Source organism: Natator depressus, chromosome 2, assembly GCF_965152275.1.
Source record: "Natator depressus isolate rNatDep1 chromosome 2, rNatDep2.hap1, whole genome shotgun sequence".
NCBI classification, from domain to species: domain Eukaryota; kingdom Metazoa; phylum Chordata; order Testudines; family Cheloniidae; genus Natator; species Natator depressus.
Genome location: NC_134235.1, coordinates 77,941,039 through 77,960,502, shown reverse-complemented (window position 1 = coordinate 77,960,502; position 19,464 = coordinate 77,941,039). Strand labels below are relative to the sequence as shown.

The 19,464-nt window shown below is 37.3% G+C and overlaps 1 protein-coding gene across 4 annotated transcripts in view; it reads right to left on the bottom strand.

Moving 5' to 3' along the window:
• Positions 1-3,931: 3,931 nt before the first annotated feature.
• The window catches only part of SS18 (SS18 subunit of BAF chromatin remodeling complex), a 60,655-nt gene continuing 45,122 nt past the window's right edge, over positions 3,932-19,464 (bottom strand). The window contains exons 6-11 of one of the 4 annotated variants that reach the window (XM_074944471.1): positions 15,208-15,378; positions 14,084-14,188; positions 11,676-11,768; positions 10,809-10,931; positions 8,735-8,868; positions 3,932-5,614 (exon numbers count right to left, since the gene is read on the bottom strand). In XM_074944471.1, coding sequence (XP_074800572.1) covers positions 5,588-5,614; positions 8,735-8,868; positions 10,809-10,931; positions 11,676-11,768; positions 14,084-14,188; positions 15,208-15,378 — 653 coding nt within the window. In that variant the 3' untranslated portion in view covers positions 3,932-5,587. The remainder of the gene's footprint in view (positions 5,615-8,734; positions 8,869-10,808; positions 10,932-11,675; positions 11,769-14,083; positions 14,189-15,207; positions 15,379-19,464) is intronic. The other 3 variants (XM_074944473.1, XM_074944472.1, XM_074944474.1) reach the window with 3 other exon arrangements.

Here is a 19,464-nt window from a genome sequence, read left to right as displayed (position 1 = left end):
TAGTGCTGTTGAAGTTAATGGAACTACTCGAAGGCTTGCTGGTCTGGGGCCAGCATGCTGGGCACCTTGAAGACTGGAGTCCTATGTGGGCCATAGAGGAGAGGGGGAAGGTAGTAGCTCTGCAGTACGTGCCTCTCTCTGTGAGAGACCATAGAATGGAATCATAGAATATCAGGGTTGGAAGAGACCTCAGGAGGTCATCTAGTCCAACCCCCTGCTCAAAGCAGGACCAACACCAACTCCAACCATGGAAGCCTCTCTATGTGATCACTGCATTGTGAGTTCTGAAGAGCAAAAGCTGAGATAGTGGCTGCTCTAGGTGGCATGTTACTCCTCCAAAGAGCCCTATCCAACAGCAACTAAAATCAATAGAGGTATTTTCACCGACTACAGTGAGCATTGGATGAAGCCCTAAACTAGCATGTGTGCCCCCACAGTGGCCTTGGCAAACAGCAACATGAATCCTCAGTAATCTACTGCCCACCACCTAAAAAACAACCCAAAACCTCCCACCCACAAAGAGCTGCAGTTTCCAGGGCCCCCAATGATCAGAGATTGAAATTAAGCAAAGTAAAGACAATCTGTACATTTTTAACGTTTCACCAAAATGCTAGAGTTGGAAGGGTAATCATATACTTAAGAAATACTTAAATTTATCATACAAAACTAATTAATGAGTTTTTGTAAAGTTTGAATCAAATATAAACTTACATGTTTATACACATACCCACATCCACATTACAGATTTCGCTTTTATAGATTTACATCAAATCTGTACTTTATCATAAAAGCCACAAAACGATGTAAGGATTTCATGTTCAGAAATGGATAAGAATTGCCATACTGGTTCAGGTTTCAGAGTAACAGCCGTGTTAGCCTGTATTCACAAAAAGAAAAGGTGGACTTGTGGCACCTTAGAGACTAACCAATTTATTTGAGCATAAGCTTTCGTGAGCTACAGCTCACTTCATCAGATACATACTGTGGAAAATACAGAAGATGTACCAGACATGTCAAAAGAAGATGAAGAAAAAATAAAAAGTAACCCAAACCCACAATGGACAATGAGGGAAGTTTCTTCTTAAACCTAGTGGGTTAGTTGTTGGCTTCTTACTACAGAACATGAGGCTGTATATCCTTTTAAATAAACTGTTTCATCTGATCTAATGTAACTGGGGATGTTCTGATCCATATAAAAATCTAATTTTTTTTTAAACCTACTAAGCCTCTGGCCTCAGTGATATATTGTGGATTGTGCAGTTATGCATTTCCTATTATCAGTTTTAAATGAGTTGCCTTTCAGTTCCATTGACTATTCCTCTTGTTCTTGCATTATCAGAAAAAAAATGACTAGGAATGCTCAATTTACTTTCTCTATTCTATTTATAATTTTATATACCTCTATCATATGCTTTTCCCCTCTGAACTAAACAGTCCCACTCTTTTCAATATCTCCTTATATTGAAGTTTTTTCCATACCTCTAATCACTTGTTGCTCACCTCTGGACCCCCTCCTATTTCTGCTATCCCTTTTTTGGTGATCAGAACTGACACAGCATTCCAGGTAAAGACAGAAAATTTAATATAATGGCAATCCCCTTCTTGACATTTTGTTTGCTTTTTGACCCTGGCTGCATATTGAAAAGGTTTTCATTGAACTGTGCACAAAGGCTATATCTACACAGCAACTAGACACCGACAGCTGCCTATGCCAGCTGACTTGGGGTTGCGGGGCTTGGGCTGCGGGGCTGTTTCACTGCTGTGTAGACTTCTGGGTGCGGGCTGGAGCCCAGGCTCTAAGACCCTGCAAGGTGGAAGGGTCCCAGAACTCAGGCTCCAGCCTGAGCCCAAAGGTCCACACTGCCCCGCAGCCCAAGCCTCGCGACCCTGAGTCAGCTGGCACAGGCCTGCCACAGGTTTTTCTTTGCTGGGTAGACATACCCAAAGAGGTCTAGGTCTTTCTCCTGAGCAGTTAATTTAGAATCCAGTGTTATGTATGGGTAGTCATAATAAATATCAATTAGTTATTTATCCACTATATTGCTGAAACATTCAAAGAATTCTAGTAGACTAGGGAGGCACAATTTTCCTTTACAGAAAACACACTTGCTTAGCATATCATATTCATCCAAGTATTGTATAATTCTATTTTTAAATTACTACTTCAGCCAATTTGCCTGGTACTATAGTAAGGTTCATTGGTTTGTATTTCACAAGATCAGGCCTCCAGTCTTCTGGCACAGTTGCTGACGTTAATGAGAGAGCATATAAAAAGCAGCTCACAGACACTTTATTCTCACGTTCCTTCTGAACTATTGAATGAATTCCATGCGGTCCCGGTCACTTGGTTACTCTTTAATTCATCTAGTTTATTCCAACAGCTCTTTTTTTTTTTTTTTTTTTAAAACACCTCAACGTCTAGTATTGCCTCACCCTGAAGATCACCTGAAAGTAGTGGGTAATTCCTCAACATCTTCTGTGGTGAAAACTGTAGAGAAGCTAAAGGATATTTTTTTGCATCCGTGTCCTTTACCCTCTTTACAGGAACACAGTCTATTTAAAAGTCACATCTACATGATTTAATGAACTTTTACTACAAGTAGGTTTCAGAGTAGCAGCCATGTTAGTCTGTAATTAGTTAGTCTCTAAAGTGCCACTAGTACTCCTTTTCTTTTTATTACAAGTAATATCTGAAATTACTTTAACTGAGAGCCTTAAGAGCAAAAGTATATATTTCTCTATTTTTTCAGTTTGTTTCCTTTGTTTATTTGACATAACTTTGTATATGGTCAGTTTCACCATTTTTCTCCCAAACAATTAGTCAATTTTCTGTTTTTGAGAGTCTCTCACACAGCAACAGGGGAGAGAAAACCATTTAAAAAAAAAAAAAAGAGGAAAATGGTTGTCCAAATCAATCAATCATAGAAACTGTCCATGGACTAATGTGGTATCCAAAACTGCTTTTAACTCATTAATTGTCCTCTTTACTCTCAGGACATATTCTTTCACAGGCTTCCTGCATCCGATAAACTCATTATTTTTATATTTCAAGTGGATGTTCATATTCCTTATCAGCCCTCATATTTTCAACAATCCATTCTACATCCAAGCTTAAGATCCTTTCTGTTGGCTTTACATGGGTTGGATTTCCATTTACTGAAGGATACCTGGTTCAAATAACCTCTTGCACCTTGCCATTTTGTCTCATTCCCCCTCTCCGCCCCATACCTGGCATGTCTGCTTCTTTTTTGGTTTAGGGGGATGTGAATAATGTATAGGTATAATTTAAATGGGAATACTAACTTTTACGGGAAACTACCTCCTCTCAAGTTGTTCTTCTAATGTGGTACCAGAGGAATAAAGTAATTTTTGTCACCACCAATTAAAAACTTTTACGAAACAGGACCGTTATAAAACAATTAAACCTTGCAAATGCACTAGTCTCTAGGAGGGAAACCCTGGAGGAAATTCTGCTTATTAAAATTGCAATTTTAGTTTCCATTAAAAAGGAGAATAAGACAACAGAAGATGGGTTGGCAAGACAAATTATTTCTTAATGTCAGTTGAGCTTATTTCAAATGAGATAACGTATCTTTACCAGGTTGGGTTCAGCACATTTTTTGTCTCTTCAACTCATTTATCTAATTCAGTCATCTTGATTATAGCCTCATGGACCTTCATTTTCAGAGGAAGAATTTTGTAACAAACAGCCTACACAACATGCTGATTACTGAACAGTTAATTCTAATTAACTTGGCTATGGCAAGAGAATTTTGATAAAGTCCTAGAATGCAAATATATTTTGGTTATCCTGGACCAACGTCTATAAAATAAAAACTCACAGCGAAGTCTCCAGATGAGACATCAGAGTGATAGAAATCTAATTTAAAGAAACAAATGAGCAAATTAAAATCACAAATAATTTATTCTTCCTTTAGAGTTGATGGAGTACAGTTTTAAATAGCAATGAAGTACACAGTGGTGGAAAATTGGCACAGAACCTACAAGCATTTCATTCATAATAATGCTCCTCATGCGTTATCTGTTCAAACCTTGATGTGCATTTTCTACTGATCAACTTTAAGCTTAAAAAAAAGGTTCTCCCTTTAAAAACAATGGACAAATTGAAAATTTTGTTTTTCGTGTATGTTTTGCTCATTCAAATACTATGTATTACAATTGCTTTCTCCCTGTTAAAACATCATGGCCAACTGTGAAAAAAATATTATTTTACCCCTGGGCTAATTTTATTTTTAAGTTACGTCCTTCATAAAGGTTGCCAAGAAGTCCTGAATGCATGTATTCTTGCACAACAGAATATCCCTTCACATATCTGAACTACAGTCACAGGATGGTCTCAAAACCAATTTGCCTACTACGCTATTGATCAGCGGACTGCCTCTATCTCACATGCAACATTATAAGCATCAATGCAGTTCACAACAAAATTTGGCATTTACCTCACCAGCAGGTTTATATGTGATAATCTAAAACATACCTTGGTCTCATATTAACTAGTAAGAAAAATGGATACACACAAAAAATGCCCCCTTTCTAAAGGTATTAATTCCCAGTTAAGAAAGTTTAGATAGAGGTTTACAAATTCTTCTATGCTAGTTTGTTACATACAAATTATCCAACTAAAGGTTAAAATACACTACACAAATACAGTTTGACCTGTCTTCAGTATTAGTTTTTTAATTCTTTGCATATTCAAACCAGGTAAAATTAACATTGTCATGTTCTTTGTTACTGCAATTAGAAAGGGATTACGGCTTGGTTTATGTTAAGCTGTGACAAAACAACCTACAGTTTCAACAATTTTTCTGGGTGCTAAACCATGTTGCAAAAAATTGTCAAACTATGTTAGAAACCATCTTTACAAAAATGCTTCACTCAGAAAAATTGGAAAGCTTAAAAAATTAATTCTTTGCACAAGACTATATCATACTGTTCTTGATTACCTTCCTGTTTAGGTAACTGGGATTCAATTCTTTGTACACGAGCCTATCGGTAATGTACAGTATACTATGTCTTTATTCACCTTTATTATACACCATTTTGAGACCAACACAATCAAGCATTTACCATGCCCCCATCCATATTAACAGCAGATTTTTGATCCTGCCCAGTGAGTAGTGTACTGTCTTGCATATTCACCACATGAAAAACATAATATACAAAATATTGCTGCTGTAAAAAGTGTACATTTCCCCCTTCCCCTTACAAAAGAATTTGTGGAAAAAATATTAAATTCCCATAACCTTCATAAACATACAAAGCTTTTCACGCCTTTCAGTCTGTAACAGTCTGTTTGATGCACAGTTCCGAACTCACTGAAAACTGGTTATGTCAATGCATTTTCTGTCCAATATTGCCATCTAGAGTATAGATGTGAAATCAGAGTTTTTGAGAGGCTACAGCCTTTTATAACTAGCCCATAAAGACTGGATATTGTAAAACAGCCATTTATCCACAATATTTTTCCAAAAGCTAGATGGAATGGGAGATTCTCTTCACAGGGAGATGTCCACAGTGCTGAGGAGACAATATGGCTGCTAATAGATACTGGAATGTAAGTACTTTTTCACTGCTGATAGTTTCCATATTGCCCCTAAAAGATAAATTTAAAAATATGATTAGATAATGATTTTTTTATATATAGTAAAAGTTGAAACAAGGCAGTATCCAAAAAACTCATGCCACTAAGAATCCAACACACTTGAAAATATTCATTTTATTCATATACATGGGACAGTGTTTCATCTCAGAAGTTCTCTAAATTCGTCTGTAAATTACACTGCTGATTATATGTTTATGGCCTGGAGATTAATTCTGTCTGAACAATTTTTCTTGAATTAGTATTGGTAATTAATAAAAGATTAAATAAAAGAGATTAAAAATTTAAAACAGATTATGGTAAAACTGTCTCTAACAAAGAATACAACAGAATGGTTGAATACTAAACTGGAATTTGAGCAGCACTGAAAAAATTAAATTACATACAAAAGCACAGAAATTCAAAGTTAAGGTATCCACTCAGCCTTTAACTCATAACTACTATCCACATATTTTCAGAGCACCATAGAATAGACTAACACATGTAGTTCAAAAATCTGTGTGATCCAAGGCACATCTGGGCAACCATTAAGATGTAGATGGCCAACTTGTCCTATGGGAATCATAGAATTGCAGGACTAGGTTTTATCTAGACCATCCCTGACAGGTATTTGTCTAACCTGCTCTTAAAAATCACCAATGATGGAGATCCCACAACCTCCCTGGGCAATTTATTCCAGTGCTTAAGCACCTTGAGAGTTAGGAAGTTTTTCCTAATGTCCAACCTAAACTGCCCTTGCTGCAGTTTAAGCCCATTGCTTCTTGTCCTACCCTCAGAGGTTAAGGAGAACAATTTTTCTCCCTCCTCTTTGTAACACCCTTTTATGTACTTGAAAACTGTTATGTCCCCTCTCAAGGCAGATCTACACCAGAAGCACTACATTGGCGCTGTGTGAAGACACTATGCCAACAGGAGAGCACTCTCCCATCAGCATAATTACTCCACCTGCACGAGAGGTGGAATCTATGTCAGCAGGAGAACATCTCCCACTGACACAGTGCTAGAGTGGACAGAGCTTAGTTCGCTGTAACTTGAGTCACTCGAGGGGGATGTTTTTTTCACACCCCGGAACAATATAAATTACATCAACTTAAGCGGTAGTGTAGACCTGCCCTCAGTCTTCTCTTCTCCAGACTAAATAAACCCAATTTTTTCAATCTTCCCTCATAGGTCATGTTTTCTAGACCTTTAATCATTTTTGTTGCTCTTCTCTGGACTTTTTTGAATTTGTCCACATCTTTCCTGCAATGTGGTGCCCAGAACTGGACATAATACTCCAGTTGAGGCCTAATCAGCATGGAGTAGAGTGGAAAAATTATTTCTCGTGTCTTGCTTATAACAGCCCTGCTAATACATACTTAATCCACAGATTTGATGCATATGATGCATAGAAATACTGGCCTCATTACTCTCCTCCAGTTCCTCTGATCTTTTGTGATATATCTGGGGTGAACGGCAAAGGTTGGAGCAGAGACATCAGTACATGCTTCTCATGATCATACATATGCTCTCTGCAGGTACACAATGGGGTTCAGGATTTGCAGAAAACAAGGGGGCATGTTTGGGAATGACCACTCTACACAGCACTGTCACCCCTCAATCCCACCAAGGTAATGCAGCATAAAACACTTCCGATAATGCCAGCATTACCTTAGATTGTTTCTCTCACCATAAAGCACTGCTCACCCACAGGAGGTGGTTTTCAGGGCAGCTGCCAAAAATATCACAGTTCCTAGGGGAGCAGTGCTACTGGGGAGAACAGGGAAAGTCTTCCACAAATGGATTCCCCTTGGAACTTGGATTATTCAAGAAACTGGAGGACTAGAACCTTTGCAGAGGGAGGGAAGTTATCCCTGGCCCACACCAGAATGATTTGTAAGAAATTCAGCAAATAAAAACTTCTTTTCCCCTCTGTTCCCCCTCACTCTCTCAAAGCATTTTTCTACACCTACTTCTTGCATTTGGAACTATGGCCCTTCGTACACTAAACTATTTTTTAAGACTCGGGGCTAAAAAGTCGTTGCACTTCTCGAGTTTAACAAGGTTTTGTTGCCTTCCCCCGCCCCCTTTTAACATGTGTGTACAGAGAGAAATCTGTTCTCCCTGAAGGTACTCTAACCACAGTTACTCATGGGAAATATGTTTTTCTTGTTCAAAATCTAAATAGTCTTGTTCAAAGTTGCTTGTGGACAAATTATTAAGATTTTATTGTTAAAAAATCCTATCTGTGTAGTAATATATATTCACTCATAATGTCCAGCTTCCTTATGCCCAGGAGAGTAAAGGCCTCTATTTTAATAAAGTTTACAATATAACATTCAGAGAGATACTAGGCAACATTTGCTGTTTTGTAGCTTGTAACACACAAAGGAGAAAATCCTCTGCTCTATGTCTAATCTTAATAACTAGGCATGTGTACAAGGAACAGAGAGGAAGAAATCAATTCTCCCTTCTCCATGGCCATTAAACAGCTGCTGAGTCACTCTGGTCCAATGGCTGGAATAGCCTCTACAGGCTCTTACTCAGTTTCCTGGGGATCCTCAGGCTCTGCCCTCCCCATACACTGCCATGCCGGGAACCAGTACAAACTGAGGCTTCCAGTCTGCATGGGTCCCTCCCAACATCTATCCCAACAACTACGCAGCAGAATTACACTGCTTGGGCAGGCAAGTTGCCCTTTGTAGCTGCCAAGAAGGGCGGCTGGATTTGCCCCTAAGGGAATGCTTTAAAAAAAAAAAGAAAGAAAAAAAAAGGCATTCAGCCACGTTCAATACACAGCAATAATAAAACGTGACCCTGCAAGATGCTTAGTACCCTCAACTTCCACTGAAGTCACTCTCATCACTAGGCTAAAATGGTTCACATTAATTTTGATACAATGGTGAGCTGTTTATAACACAGTAGCTTTGCAAAGTTTAGTATAGTCTGGCCAAATCAGAAAAGAACGATATAGACTAATCAACTCTCCTAGCTGCACGTGAATAATTCCAATGGAAATAAAAAGCAATGAGAGTTACATATATCCATCCAGGGGAGACAATACCCCAAAATTCATTAATAAAACAGTAAAATTAACACACAAGAATTAGTAGATTTTACTAAACAAAGTTGTACCTGGTCATATCCATAAGGCCTCTGTTGTGGTGGCTGTGGTGGTCCAGGCTGTGTGGGCCTATATGCTGCATACTGCTGGCCTTGCCCTTGTGGATAGTTAGGATACTGAGGTCCTGGACCACTCTGTGAAGGACCTGCAAATCATTAAGACAAATCAAAAAGGGGAGGGGTGAAGAAAAGAATGGTAAAAATATTGCATTGTGCAACTAGGAACACACCAAGGAAATACCACCATTACTTAACAAACTTAAAGTAGGTAACCACATACATACGGCAAATACAGAGAGTTACATTCTTTGGTGCCTGCCACTGGATTCCCTGAAGACCAGACAGAGCCATAAAGTTCTACAACTGGTGAAGGGGTGCATGCTCTTACACAAACAGGCAGATCTGTTTCTGGAGCAAAATGTGACTTGCGTAGACAGCAACTTGATTCAGTGCTGACAAGTGCACATTTTACCTAATCACAGAGCAGCCATCAGATGGTAACAAATTTGGTAACTTTGGATCTGTGAGAGGTTCAAAGTGATGATCTAGAGGATGAAATCTCCATATTCCATTACCATTCTCTTCAGGCATCAGATCCACCTGAATTATGCTGCCTCAGTTCTCTGTGCTTCTCCTGGCGTGGGACAGAGCCTTGAGGATTCATAATAATTACTGGGACATCGATTGCAAATAATTGATTTTTTGCAAATTAATGAGTAAGCAGATAAATATTAAGTAAAGCACGGATACTACATCCCAAAATGTACTTTGTTCATCTCACAAATGTAGTTCAGTTTTATTTATGATAATTCTTTACAGTTTACTAGTAAATGTTCATAAGAGATTTTGTAAAAAAGAATTAAATATATTAATTTAAGACATCATTATCTACTCAAGAAACTGTAATCGAAAAGTGAGCTAGTTTGGGTGTGCAAATCATGGTGTGTGTGTGGATAAGCAGTTCTATTGTATTTGTTTCACCTCTTTCTTCTAATGTTTTTATTCTGAACCCCAGATTTTCAAAATGAGTGTATGCAAAAAATGAGTCAAATTTGTCAGATTTTATTTATTTACTTTTTTAATGCTCTGGGTACACACAAGAATATTTCAAAACTGTAACACACCAGTCCCAACTTCAAAAAGAAACTCTCCCAGATCTAACTAGATCCTTTACAAAGCCCTACCACGAACCCAACTAGGTCAGATCTGAAACTAGTATTTACACGCACAATCATGATTGCATACACAATCTCACATACAAATTATGGAACTGGTTTTCACGGTCAATTTTTGAGAGGATGTTTATTTTAAGATGAATGTGTAACTTTTTACAGTACGAAAGCAAGGACAATTTAAAATGTGTAGTATGCCCTGTTCTGATTCAAAATCTGCAGAAAAAAAACACACATGCACTCTGTGCTCCTTGTTATGAATCCAAGCGGTTAATGGTCCTAACAATAATAATGTGGTTTTCCAATGCTACCATACATTAGTGTGGGGAAATTCTCAGTACTAGCACAAAATTATCTCTTAAGACTACAGCTGTGCAAGTATTTTTTGTTACAGTAGTGGTACAAATATCATCAGAGAAAGCAAGAACTTAATGATCCAAGCTCAACTCTAGTACATAAATGTTAGGTGAGTGTCTCTGCTGAGTGTCTAAGAGGTGCAACACAGAACTCCCAGCAGCACAGGGAGTTAAGATGGCTTTATGGGGTTAAGATAGCTATTTTTGTGCTCTCCTGATCCTAGGCTCCTGTATGGACTGGAAAGGCCCTCAGTATAACTTAGCTCTGGGATCGGCCTAAGTTACATATACCTCTCCTATGGGCCGCAACACAGTCTAGAACCTCTGCAGTGCTATGTGCTGCCCCAACATCCCCCTCCTGGCCCCAGCTCCACCCCCTCAGGAAGCTGTATTCTGCAATTTCTGTGCTGGGGGACTCCTCCCGCAGCTGAATACAGGGATTTTAGGGCCCCTTTATATTGGTCCAGCCTTTTCACCCATCATAAAGGGGCTTAAGCAGAGATGAGGATCTCACTCATAGTGTTTCTTGTGAGAACTAGCTTGTTGTCAGCTACTTACCATAACCCTGCTGTTGTCCTGGATAACCTTGCTGGCCTGTGTACTGCTGCTGTTGTGGAGGGTAACCCTGCTGCTGAGGAGGTCCTTGATATGCATCTTGCTGCTGACCATACTGCGAGTTTCCTGCAAAATGGTTGCAAGAAAAAAAAACAATTAAAGATGTTTACTACACTTCTGTTTTTCTCTAAGATGGACAGCCAACAACACATGAACAAAATGAAAATGCAATCTCGATTTCAAAAACTTAACAAAACAAAGAAAACTCAAACCAAAAAGAAGGAATTCGGCCAAACAAACTGCAGTTAAAGCCAAGTTTGCAAGGTTGAACTGCAGCTTTTTCAGCATCTCTGCCAAACAACCAGTACATTTACTGGAACATCACAGTCATAAGATCATGACTATGCTAAATAAAATAAAAAAAGACAAAATTAAAGACATCTACGAGAGCACAGACTAGCTACACAAGATCAGCAAGCTGTTTCCTAATGGCACTATATTTATATATATACATATATATATACACACATATACACACACACACACAAAAAAAATATATATATACACAAATGAACCAATGGATTTATGTTTAAATAAAAAATTTCCATTGGAAAAAAAAAGTTCTCTAACAGTGTTTTAGTCATTTTACTGTTGTTAGAAATGGCAAATTATGGTTATATATTTTAGATGTTTGCAAGAAATTATTCTGAATGCTTCAAGTTCCCTGCAATTTTCAAGACAGCCAGCAACTAGTATTCTACAAGAGCTTTGCATGGGTATAAATTGTTTTGTGCACGAATTTTCGTTCCCATAGGTGGTGGGGGAGGGAAGGGAATGTATGTGCGTATGTGTGTGAAGGTATATAGATACCTCCTTCGTAGTAATGTTGTGAGGAATCCTCATAAGGCCTATCGTAGCCTTGTTCAGGATACGACGGTTGCTGATAACCGTAATCATTATGACCTACATCAATTCGACAAGAGACAGGAAGAAACGTTAATGGCCTCTGAGTGAAAACCCTAAAAATATTTCATCTTTCAGAAAAATCAAAAAAAAGTCAACTGGAAATACATAAAAAAGATTTTTCAATTGTATTAGCCAAAGATTTACCAATATGATTTCCTTTTATATTGAATTAACATGTGACAGGGAACAAAAGCTTAATGCACTAGTTTTAGCAACATCACAGGAAGGGATGGTCTTAACCTTCTGATAATCTTTGTTGGTGGGAAAAAGTACTTTATCTTTTATTTTAAAAAAATGAAAGCATTTAGGCCTTTCACATGTAAATAACCTGAATTAAATTAGAATGAACAAAGGACGCAATTATCATACTTTGTCTAACACCTGTTTGGCTGATCTCCAATTCAAAAGCATATGCTAAAAGCAGTGTGAAATATAACAAAGCTCAATGAAGTTATGAATCACATATTTTTATAGTAAATTTTGCTCTGAAGTGTCAAAAGAAAAAACTTCTCAAGGCTGATTTTTTCCCCCACAAACATCATTCCTAGCAATCTTAAGAAGACATTTTCCCTGGAGAATCTCATTCATCAGCACAATCCTTAAAAAAGAAGCTTCAATTTCAGAGGCTTTGGGTCCCTCTGGCTTAAGAACCAAAACATGAGAAAAATACCCTACCTGTTTGTTGTTTTAAGACCCAATATATTTCTCCTGCAGATTACTAAAATGTACTACATCATAGTGTCCTCTTGCAAAACTCAAGTCACGAGAACAAGCTTTCATTTTGTTAAAATTTTAGCACAAATTTTATCAAAGTGCCTAAATAAGGCAGAGAGCAAGAAGTTCTAAAAATAAATGGTCTTTGGTACAAATGAAGAACTAAACACAAACGTCTTAAAAACTGACTCTGATGCTCCTACATCATTATTAGCATACATTTTTATAGATTATTATTTTAACATATCCACTGCTGTTTAACAATGATACTTGCTGAAGTTAACAGAATATGGTGGATCCTTGTAAATTCATCTGTACTGATAATGTTCAACTGAATGCATTAAATGCATGAATTACCTTTAACTATTTGAAAGTTATGAAAGTTATGCAGCTAACTCTTTTTTGGACAGAGTAAATGAGATCATGTGTAAAACACAATATAAGTTCCAGAACTAAGACTGTATGATATGATTTAACATAGCTCGTGAAATATCTTTGAATGTACACAAACGAAAATCAGATGCCTACGCCTATATATAATAGCTTTAGCCCTGGCTAAAATATTGATTTTTAAAAATTAAAACTTTAAATTCAAATAATTCATTTCAATAAGTGTTTACAAATTTTGCTCTGAAATGCTGATAGGATTTGAGGTTTATTGAGCTATGAATGTTTTTAAAATTGTTACTATTACCATGTTCCTTGGACGTCACAAAACACATCATTAAGTGGCAAGCAGGCTATCACAATAGCTATGAGTCAGCCAGTATTTTTCCACAAATACAGTTTGTTCACGCAACCTCTCCCTAAGCAAAACCAAAACAAATTAAAAAAGGAACCCCATCTTCTAACTTGCAGTATAATCCTGATTCCCCTTGTTCAAATACACTATATACAGATCTCTTACTTCAAAGAGGAAAAACGACTGATTTGTGTAATGTTAATGTAGAGTCTGATCTGAGGGCATTGAGGGAATTCCACAGGACCATGCCTTTCAACAAACAAGCTCCTCAGGGCTGGGACTATCTTATGCCTTTATCAAGCAGTATGTATGCTTAAGGCCCACACCACAGCAGCAACAAAACATTTGTGCAATTTGTTCTTAAAATCAAAAATAAATTATGTTATAGGATAAGATCATAAAAAAACAAAACATTATGCTTATAAGCAAGTTTTTTTATTTCTGTATTCTAGCTATAAAAATATATTACTCTGTCTCTTTGTACACATACAGTATCATAAAGCAGATGTATAACATGACTGCTTTAATTCAGATCAGCTATTATACATACACAGAAGAACCCTCCATACTTGTAGCTAAATGAGAGGATTCTCATTATAGAATATGAAAGCCAATATTAGGGTGTCAAAATAAAAGTATTACAAATGATGTACTTTGAGCAAGCTGTAAAATTAGTTCTCTTTAGCATCTTAAATTATAGTAACAATTCTGAATTTAGAAGCTTTTATAAATACAAGATCTGTTATGGTGATCAGTTACTAACTATTTTCACCCCATTCTATAGTTTTTGAGTAGCTGTCTACATTGATATTGGGCAGGTATAGAAAATGGGAAAGTTAACATTATGAGAGATTACCATCAGGGTAATATTGCTGGTTCATGCCTTCTGGAGGACCTTGTCCACCATGACTGTATTGGTCCCCATAATAGTCTTCCTGGCCTGAGTACTGCTGTGGTGGGCCTGAAAAACCACAACCAGTCAATACATAAGTATCTTGTTTTTTTTCTGTTAACAAGCTTGCTAATTTCTGGTTTTAGTATGAGAAATGTTTCTCAAATGTACTCCCCACCCACGCTGTTGCATTTCAGACAACATATTTCATCTACTTGCTTGGCTGCACTAGACTCCATAGCATATACAGTAGAACCTCAGAGTTACGAACACCTCAAGAATGGAGGTTGTTCGTAACTCTGAAATGTTCATAACTCTGAACAAAACATTATGGTTGTTCTTTCAAACGTTTACAACTGAACATTGACTTAATACAGCTTTGAAACTTTACTATGCAGAAGAAAAATGCTGCTTTCCCTTTATTTTTTAGTAGTTTATGTTTAACACAGTAGTGTACTGTATTTGGCTCTGCTGCTATCTGATTGTGTACTTCTGGTTCCAATTGACCTGTGTGATTGACTGGTCAGTTCGTAACTCTGAGGTTCTACTGTATGTGACTCTATCTCAGAGTTCATTTTAAGAACACATGTAAAACAGCAACAGCACTAAGCTATGCATCAAGAAAAATACAGACTCTCTTTTAAAAAGGACTGCAGTTAAGAAAAAAATTACAAGATTGTGGAATATAATTATATTTTCTCTCATTTTCCTCTAGTGGTTGAGCAATTTTAGAACCAAATGGGTTATTTAATTATTTTCCAAACATATCAAACTTTTGTGACAACAAACTGAATTCTACTTCTTCATACAGCAGGTTCTCTGGGGTGTAAACTTTTTGGACACCCTTTTTATTCAGAAATGAGCTTGAAACAAAAGAGATATAAATTTCAAAATTCATGTCCAAACTAGTAGCTTTTCTGCTGCAAGAGCTACCTTTAAGAAGGAGGAAAAAATATACTGGAGACAAAGAAACCTGAAATTGTGCACATAGCAATTTGGTTCAAATATGATGTAGACAAAAAACTATTTACAAAAATTGCCAAGATCGTTATTTAAACTAATCTGAGAAGTTCAATGTAGAGTCTTACCTTGCTGTGGTGGCCTATATGGAGGAATCTGTCTCTGACTCATCATGTGATTTCCTTGGTTAACTTGGCCCATCATTCCCATTGGTGGCTGCTGGCCCTGGTAATGTTGCCCACCTCCCTGTGGCATACTATATTGCTGGGAAGGAGGTGGCTGCTGGTGCATCATTGGACCTGTAGAGGCGGAAAAAAGCAACTATAATGTCTTTTCTAAATCGTGATCTGTATTAAAATACTTTAAAACAACGTAACAAATCAAATCTTAAACTATTAATAACCAAAGCCACACATATATGTCAAAAGCAGTACCATCAAGCATTGCTTAATTCTGGAGCTATGCAAGCTGAGGTAATTAATTCAGTCACGAATTTACAGAACTTCTCCAAAAGGATGAAGATGGTTGCAAGGTGTTACAGCTTTTTAAAAAACAAAACAAAACAATGGGTATGTTGTATTTTTCATTCCTATTTTCCTCATGCTCAAAGTTAATGGAACCATTTCCACTCCATTTCCATACTGGATCAGACCAAAGGTCCATCTAGCCAAAATCTTGTCTTCAGACACTGGCCAATGCCAGATGCTTGAAAGGGAATGAATAGAACAGGGCAATCATCAAGTGATCCATCCCATAGTCCAGTCCCAGCAACTGGCAGTCAGAGGCTAGGGAAACCCAGAGCATGGGGAAGCATCCTTGAAATTCATGGACCTACCCTTCATGAATTTATTTAAGTCTTTCTAATCCAATTATAGCTCTGGCCTTCATAACACCCCTTGGCAACGAATTCCACAGGTTGACTGTGCATTGTATGAAATACCTCCTTTTGTTTGTTTTAAACTTGCTGCCTATTAATGTCATCGGGTGACCTCTGGTTCTTGTGTTAAGTGAAGAGGTAAATACACTTCCTTATTCACTTTCTCCACACCATTCATGATTTTATAAATCTCTCTCATATCTCCCCCTTAGTTGTCTCTTTTCTAAGCTGAATAGTCCAAGTCTTTTTAATCTTTCCTTATACGGAAGCTGTTCCATACCCTTAATCCTTTTTGCTGTCCTTCTCTGTACCTTTTCCATTTCTAATGTATCTTTTTTTAGATTGGGGCAACCAGAACTGCACACAGGACTCAAGGGGTGGGTGTACCATGGATTTACATAGTGGCATAATGATATTTTCTGTCTTATTATCTATCCCATTCCTAATGCTTCCTAACATTCTGTTAGCATTTTTGACTGCCACTGCACACTGAGCAGATGTTTTCAGAAAACTATCCACAATGACTCTAAGATCTCTTTCTTGAGTGGTAACAGCTAATTTAGACCCCATCATATTGTATGTATAATTGGGATTTTTCTAATGTGCATTACTTTGCATTTATCACCACTGAATTTAATCTGCAAGAAATGCATAATTCTCATGCAACTGTAACTACAGAGGTCACTTTGTTCCTACTACAATGTTCTCAGATTAAAACTACACTGCAGTTAAGAAAAGGAGTACTTGTGGCACCTTAGAGACTAACCAATTTATTTGAGCATGAGCTTTCGTGAGCTGTAGCTCACGAAAGCTCATGCTCAAATAAATTGGTTAGTCTCTAAGGTGCCACAAGTACTCCTTTTCTTTTTGCGAATACAGACTAACACGGCTGTTACTCTGAAAACTGCAGTTAAGGTTGGAAATACACATCAATAATTATATCTTTTTTAAATGTATGTTACTTAGATTAAAAGCTGTCTAGAGCCAGGATAGTATTTTGGTTACATGTCTAGCACAATGGCGTTCTAGTCCATGACTGGGCCACCAAGGCACTACCACAATACAAATAAATAATAAAAATAAGTTTAATTATCCTAAAACAAAAGCATTATAAACTCAGGAAATTCAGAGACAAGGCTAAATTTATAACAGCATTCAAACAACCTTAACTCTGCCCTGTACTGACAACCATATGATTGTGATTACAGATTAGATTAAACTACTTTTTAAAGAAATATTAGAATCCCTTCTCCCTTCATGGTGTCATCACAGGGAGGTTAAGGTACCAGATTTCACTAAATCTTAACAAGATGTAAAATGTGAAGAGTCTACGTTATTCCACTATTAAGATCATTAGGGCAAGAAAAGTCCAAGAAGGTGCTAAATTGTTTGTATGTCTGTTTCTTTTCTAAATCCTGATCTGTATTAAAATCCTTTAAAACAGCATAACAAATCAAAACTTAAACTATTAAAAATGATTTTTTCTTTTCTTTTTTTTAAATGGTCAGGTGTTAAACTAGGAGCAGAAAGTATCATAGCAGAAATTTAATGGCGGAAAACTAGCTAAAAGCAGCCAATTTTGAGGATAGACTTATAAGAGGAATATTACATGGTAACATTCAAGAAAGTTAAATCAAATTAACTGAAGGTGTGATTGTAAAGTGCATTAAACCTCTGTATGCACGCTCTCATTCAGAAGTGGACAGACTTCAGTTTAGTTTAAACAAATTGTAATTAAATTAATTAAGAGCACAGTAAGAGGGAGGCTGTTCTAAGTGTGTTAGTGGGGGAGGTAGCCAAAAAGTTCTCAACAAGAGGAGGCAAAAAAGCAGCATTAAGGAGAAAACAGATGTTCCACATTTTCTTTTGAAGATAAATATAGGCCATTAATTAAGACCACAGAATTAAAAATCCTGCTTCTGTTCTCTAGTATGACAATTTCTATGTTCCAATTTTAAAGTACTGAATAAAAGTGTTAAAATGAAGATGCTGAAATTATTTTTCACTTAACTGAAATTGTATTTCATATTCTGGATTTTCCAAACAATTGGACAATTCAGACCATTCCACTTGACTACAGCTCTGTCTGAAAGTACTGAGAACAAGAACAGTCTTGAAGAAATAAAAACTAGTTGCCATAACATTCCTAGATCTCAGGAAAGCTTGTTAATTAACAATATTAATATTAGTCACAATACAATGTGATAAAATGTGTTGGCTCCCCATGGTGCAATGTAGAGGTTTTCTATTTGCTTTTTAAATTAGAACGTCATTAATGCTTTGTAAAGCCACAATGAGAATCCACTACTCTGCATCAGCCTAACTGTGTATTATGTTAAATAACAAAGCACTTGGCTTCTTTCCAATTTGATCCAGGTCTCCTTTATAAGAATGGCACCAAGAAGATGAACCATGAGTTCTATCAGTTTCCAGACTGGAACCATTTCATGCAGCAGGTTGGGGAGGTGTAGTTTTTTTGTTTGTTTTTTAGAAGGCTTGGAGGGTGGGGTCCAGTAGTGGTTTGTTTGTTTGTTTTTCGGTTACAGTTTTATGCCATATTTAGTTTCATACTTAGAATACAAAACTGAATAAGACTATAACAAAAAAAAACCCCACTCTGCAAAAAACAAACTAAAATATTAGATGACAGGACTCCCTTTTTGATCTGGTTTTTTGTTGTTATTGTTATTAATGATTTATTTACAGCCCATCTGATGGTTTGCTGCTCTAGAACGTATTCCAATGACTGTGAATTGTTCATTTTGGAAGAGAAGCCCAGAATGGGAATGTCTGTGAGGTCTACTGCTGACAGAGGTAGAAGATTGCAGGAGAGTTCCATTAGTATGTTATACGTTAATTCTCAACTATAGGAAAACTTGAGAATTTTTGAAGGAATAGTTAAAGATGCAGTCATGCTGAAGTTTACTGCCACCCAATGCTGAAATGGTCTCATCTATAGTTGCAGATAAGAGGTTACATCATGGAAGAAGCCACAAGATTCCTCTGTGTGAAGCAAATCACGCTGATCTTTGCGGGCTCGCTTTCAGGAAAAGTATGTCTTCGCAAATGTCCACAAATCTTTCCCCTGGAGGGAAAGACATGGCTTTTATTGAGTCCAGGATAGCTTTAACAAATATTATTATCTGAGTGGAAAACAGGGTAAATACTCTGCAGTTTATACTCCAGAGACAGAGACAGAAGAGTACCCCGAAGTTACCTACTACAGGACTGGCCTAACAAAGAAAATAACAGAACGCCACTAGCCGTCACCTTCAGCCCCCAACTAAAACCTCTCCAGAGCATCATCAAGGATCTACAACCTATCCTGAAGGACGACCCATCACTCTCACAGATCTTGGGAGACAGGCCAGTCCTTGCTTACAGACAGCCCCCCAACCTGAAGCAAATACTCACCGGCAACCACACAACAAAAACACTAACCCAGGAACCTATCCTTGCAACAAAGCCTGTTGCCAACTCTGTCCACATATCTATTCGGGGACACCAT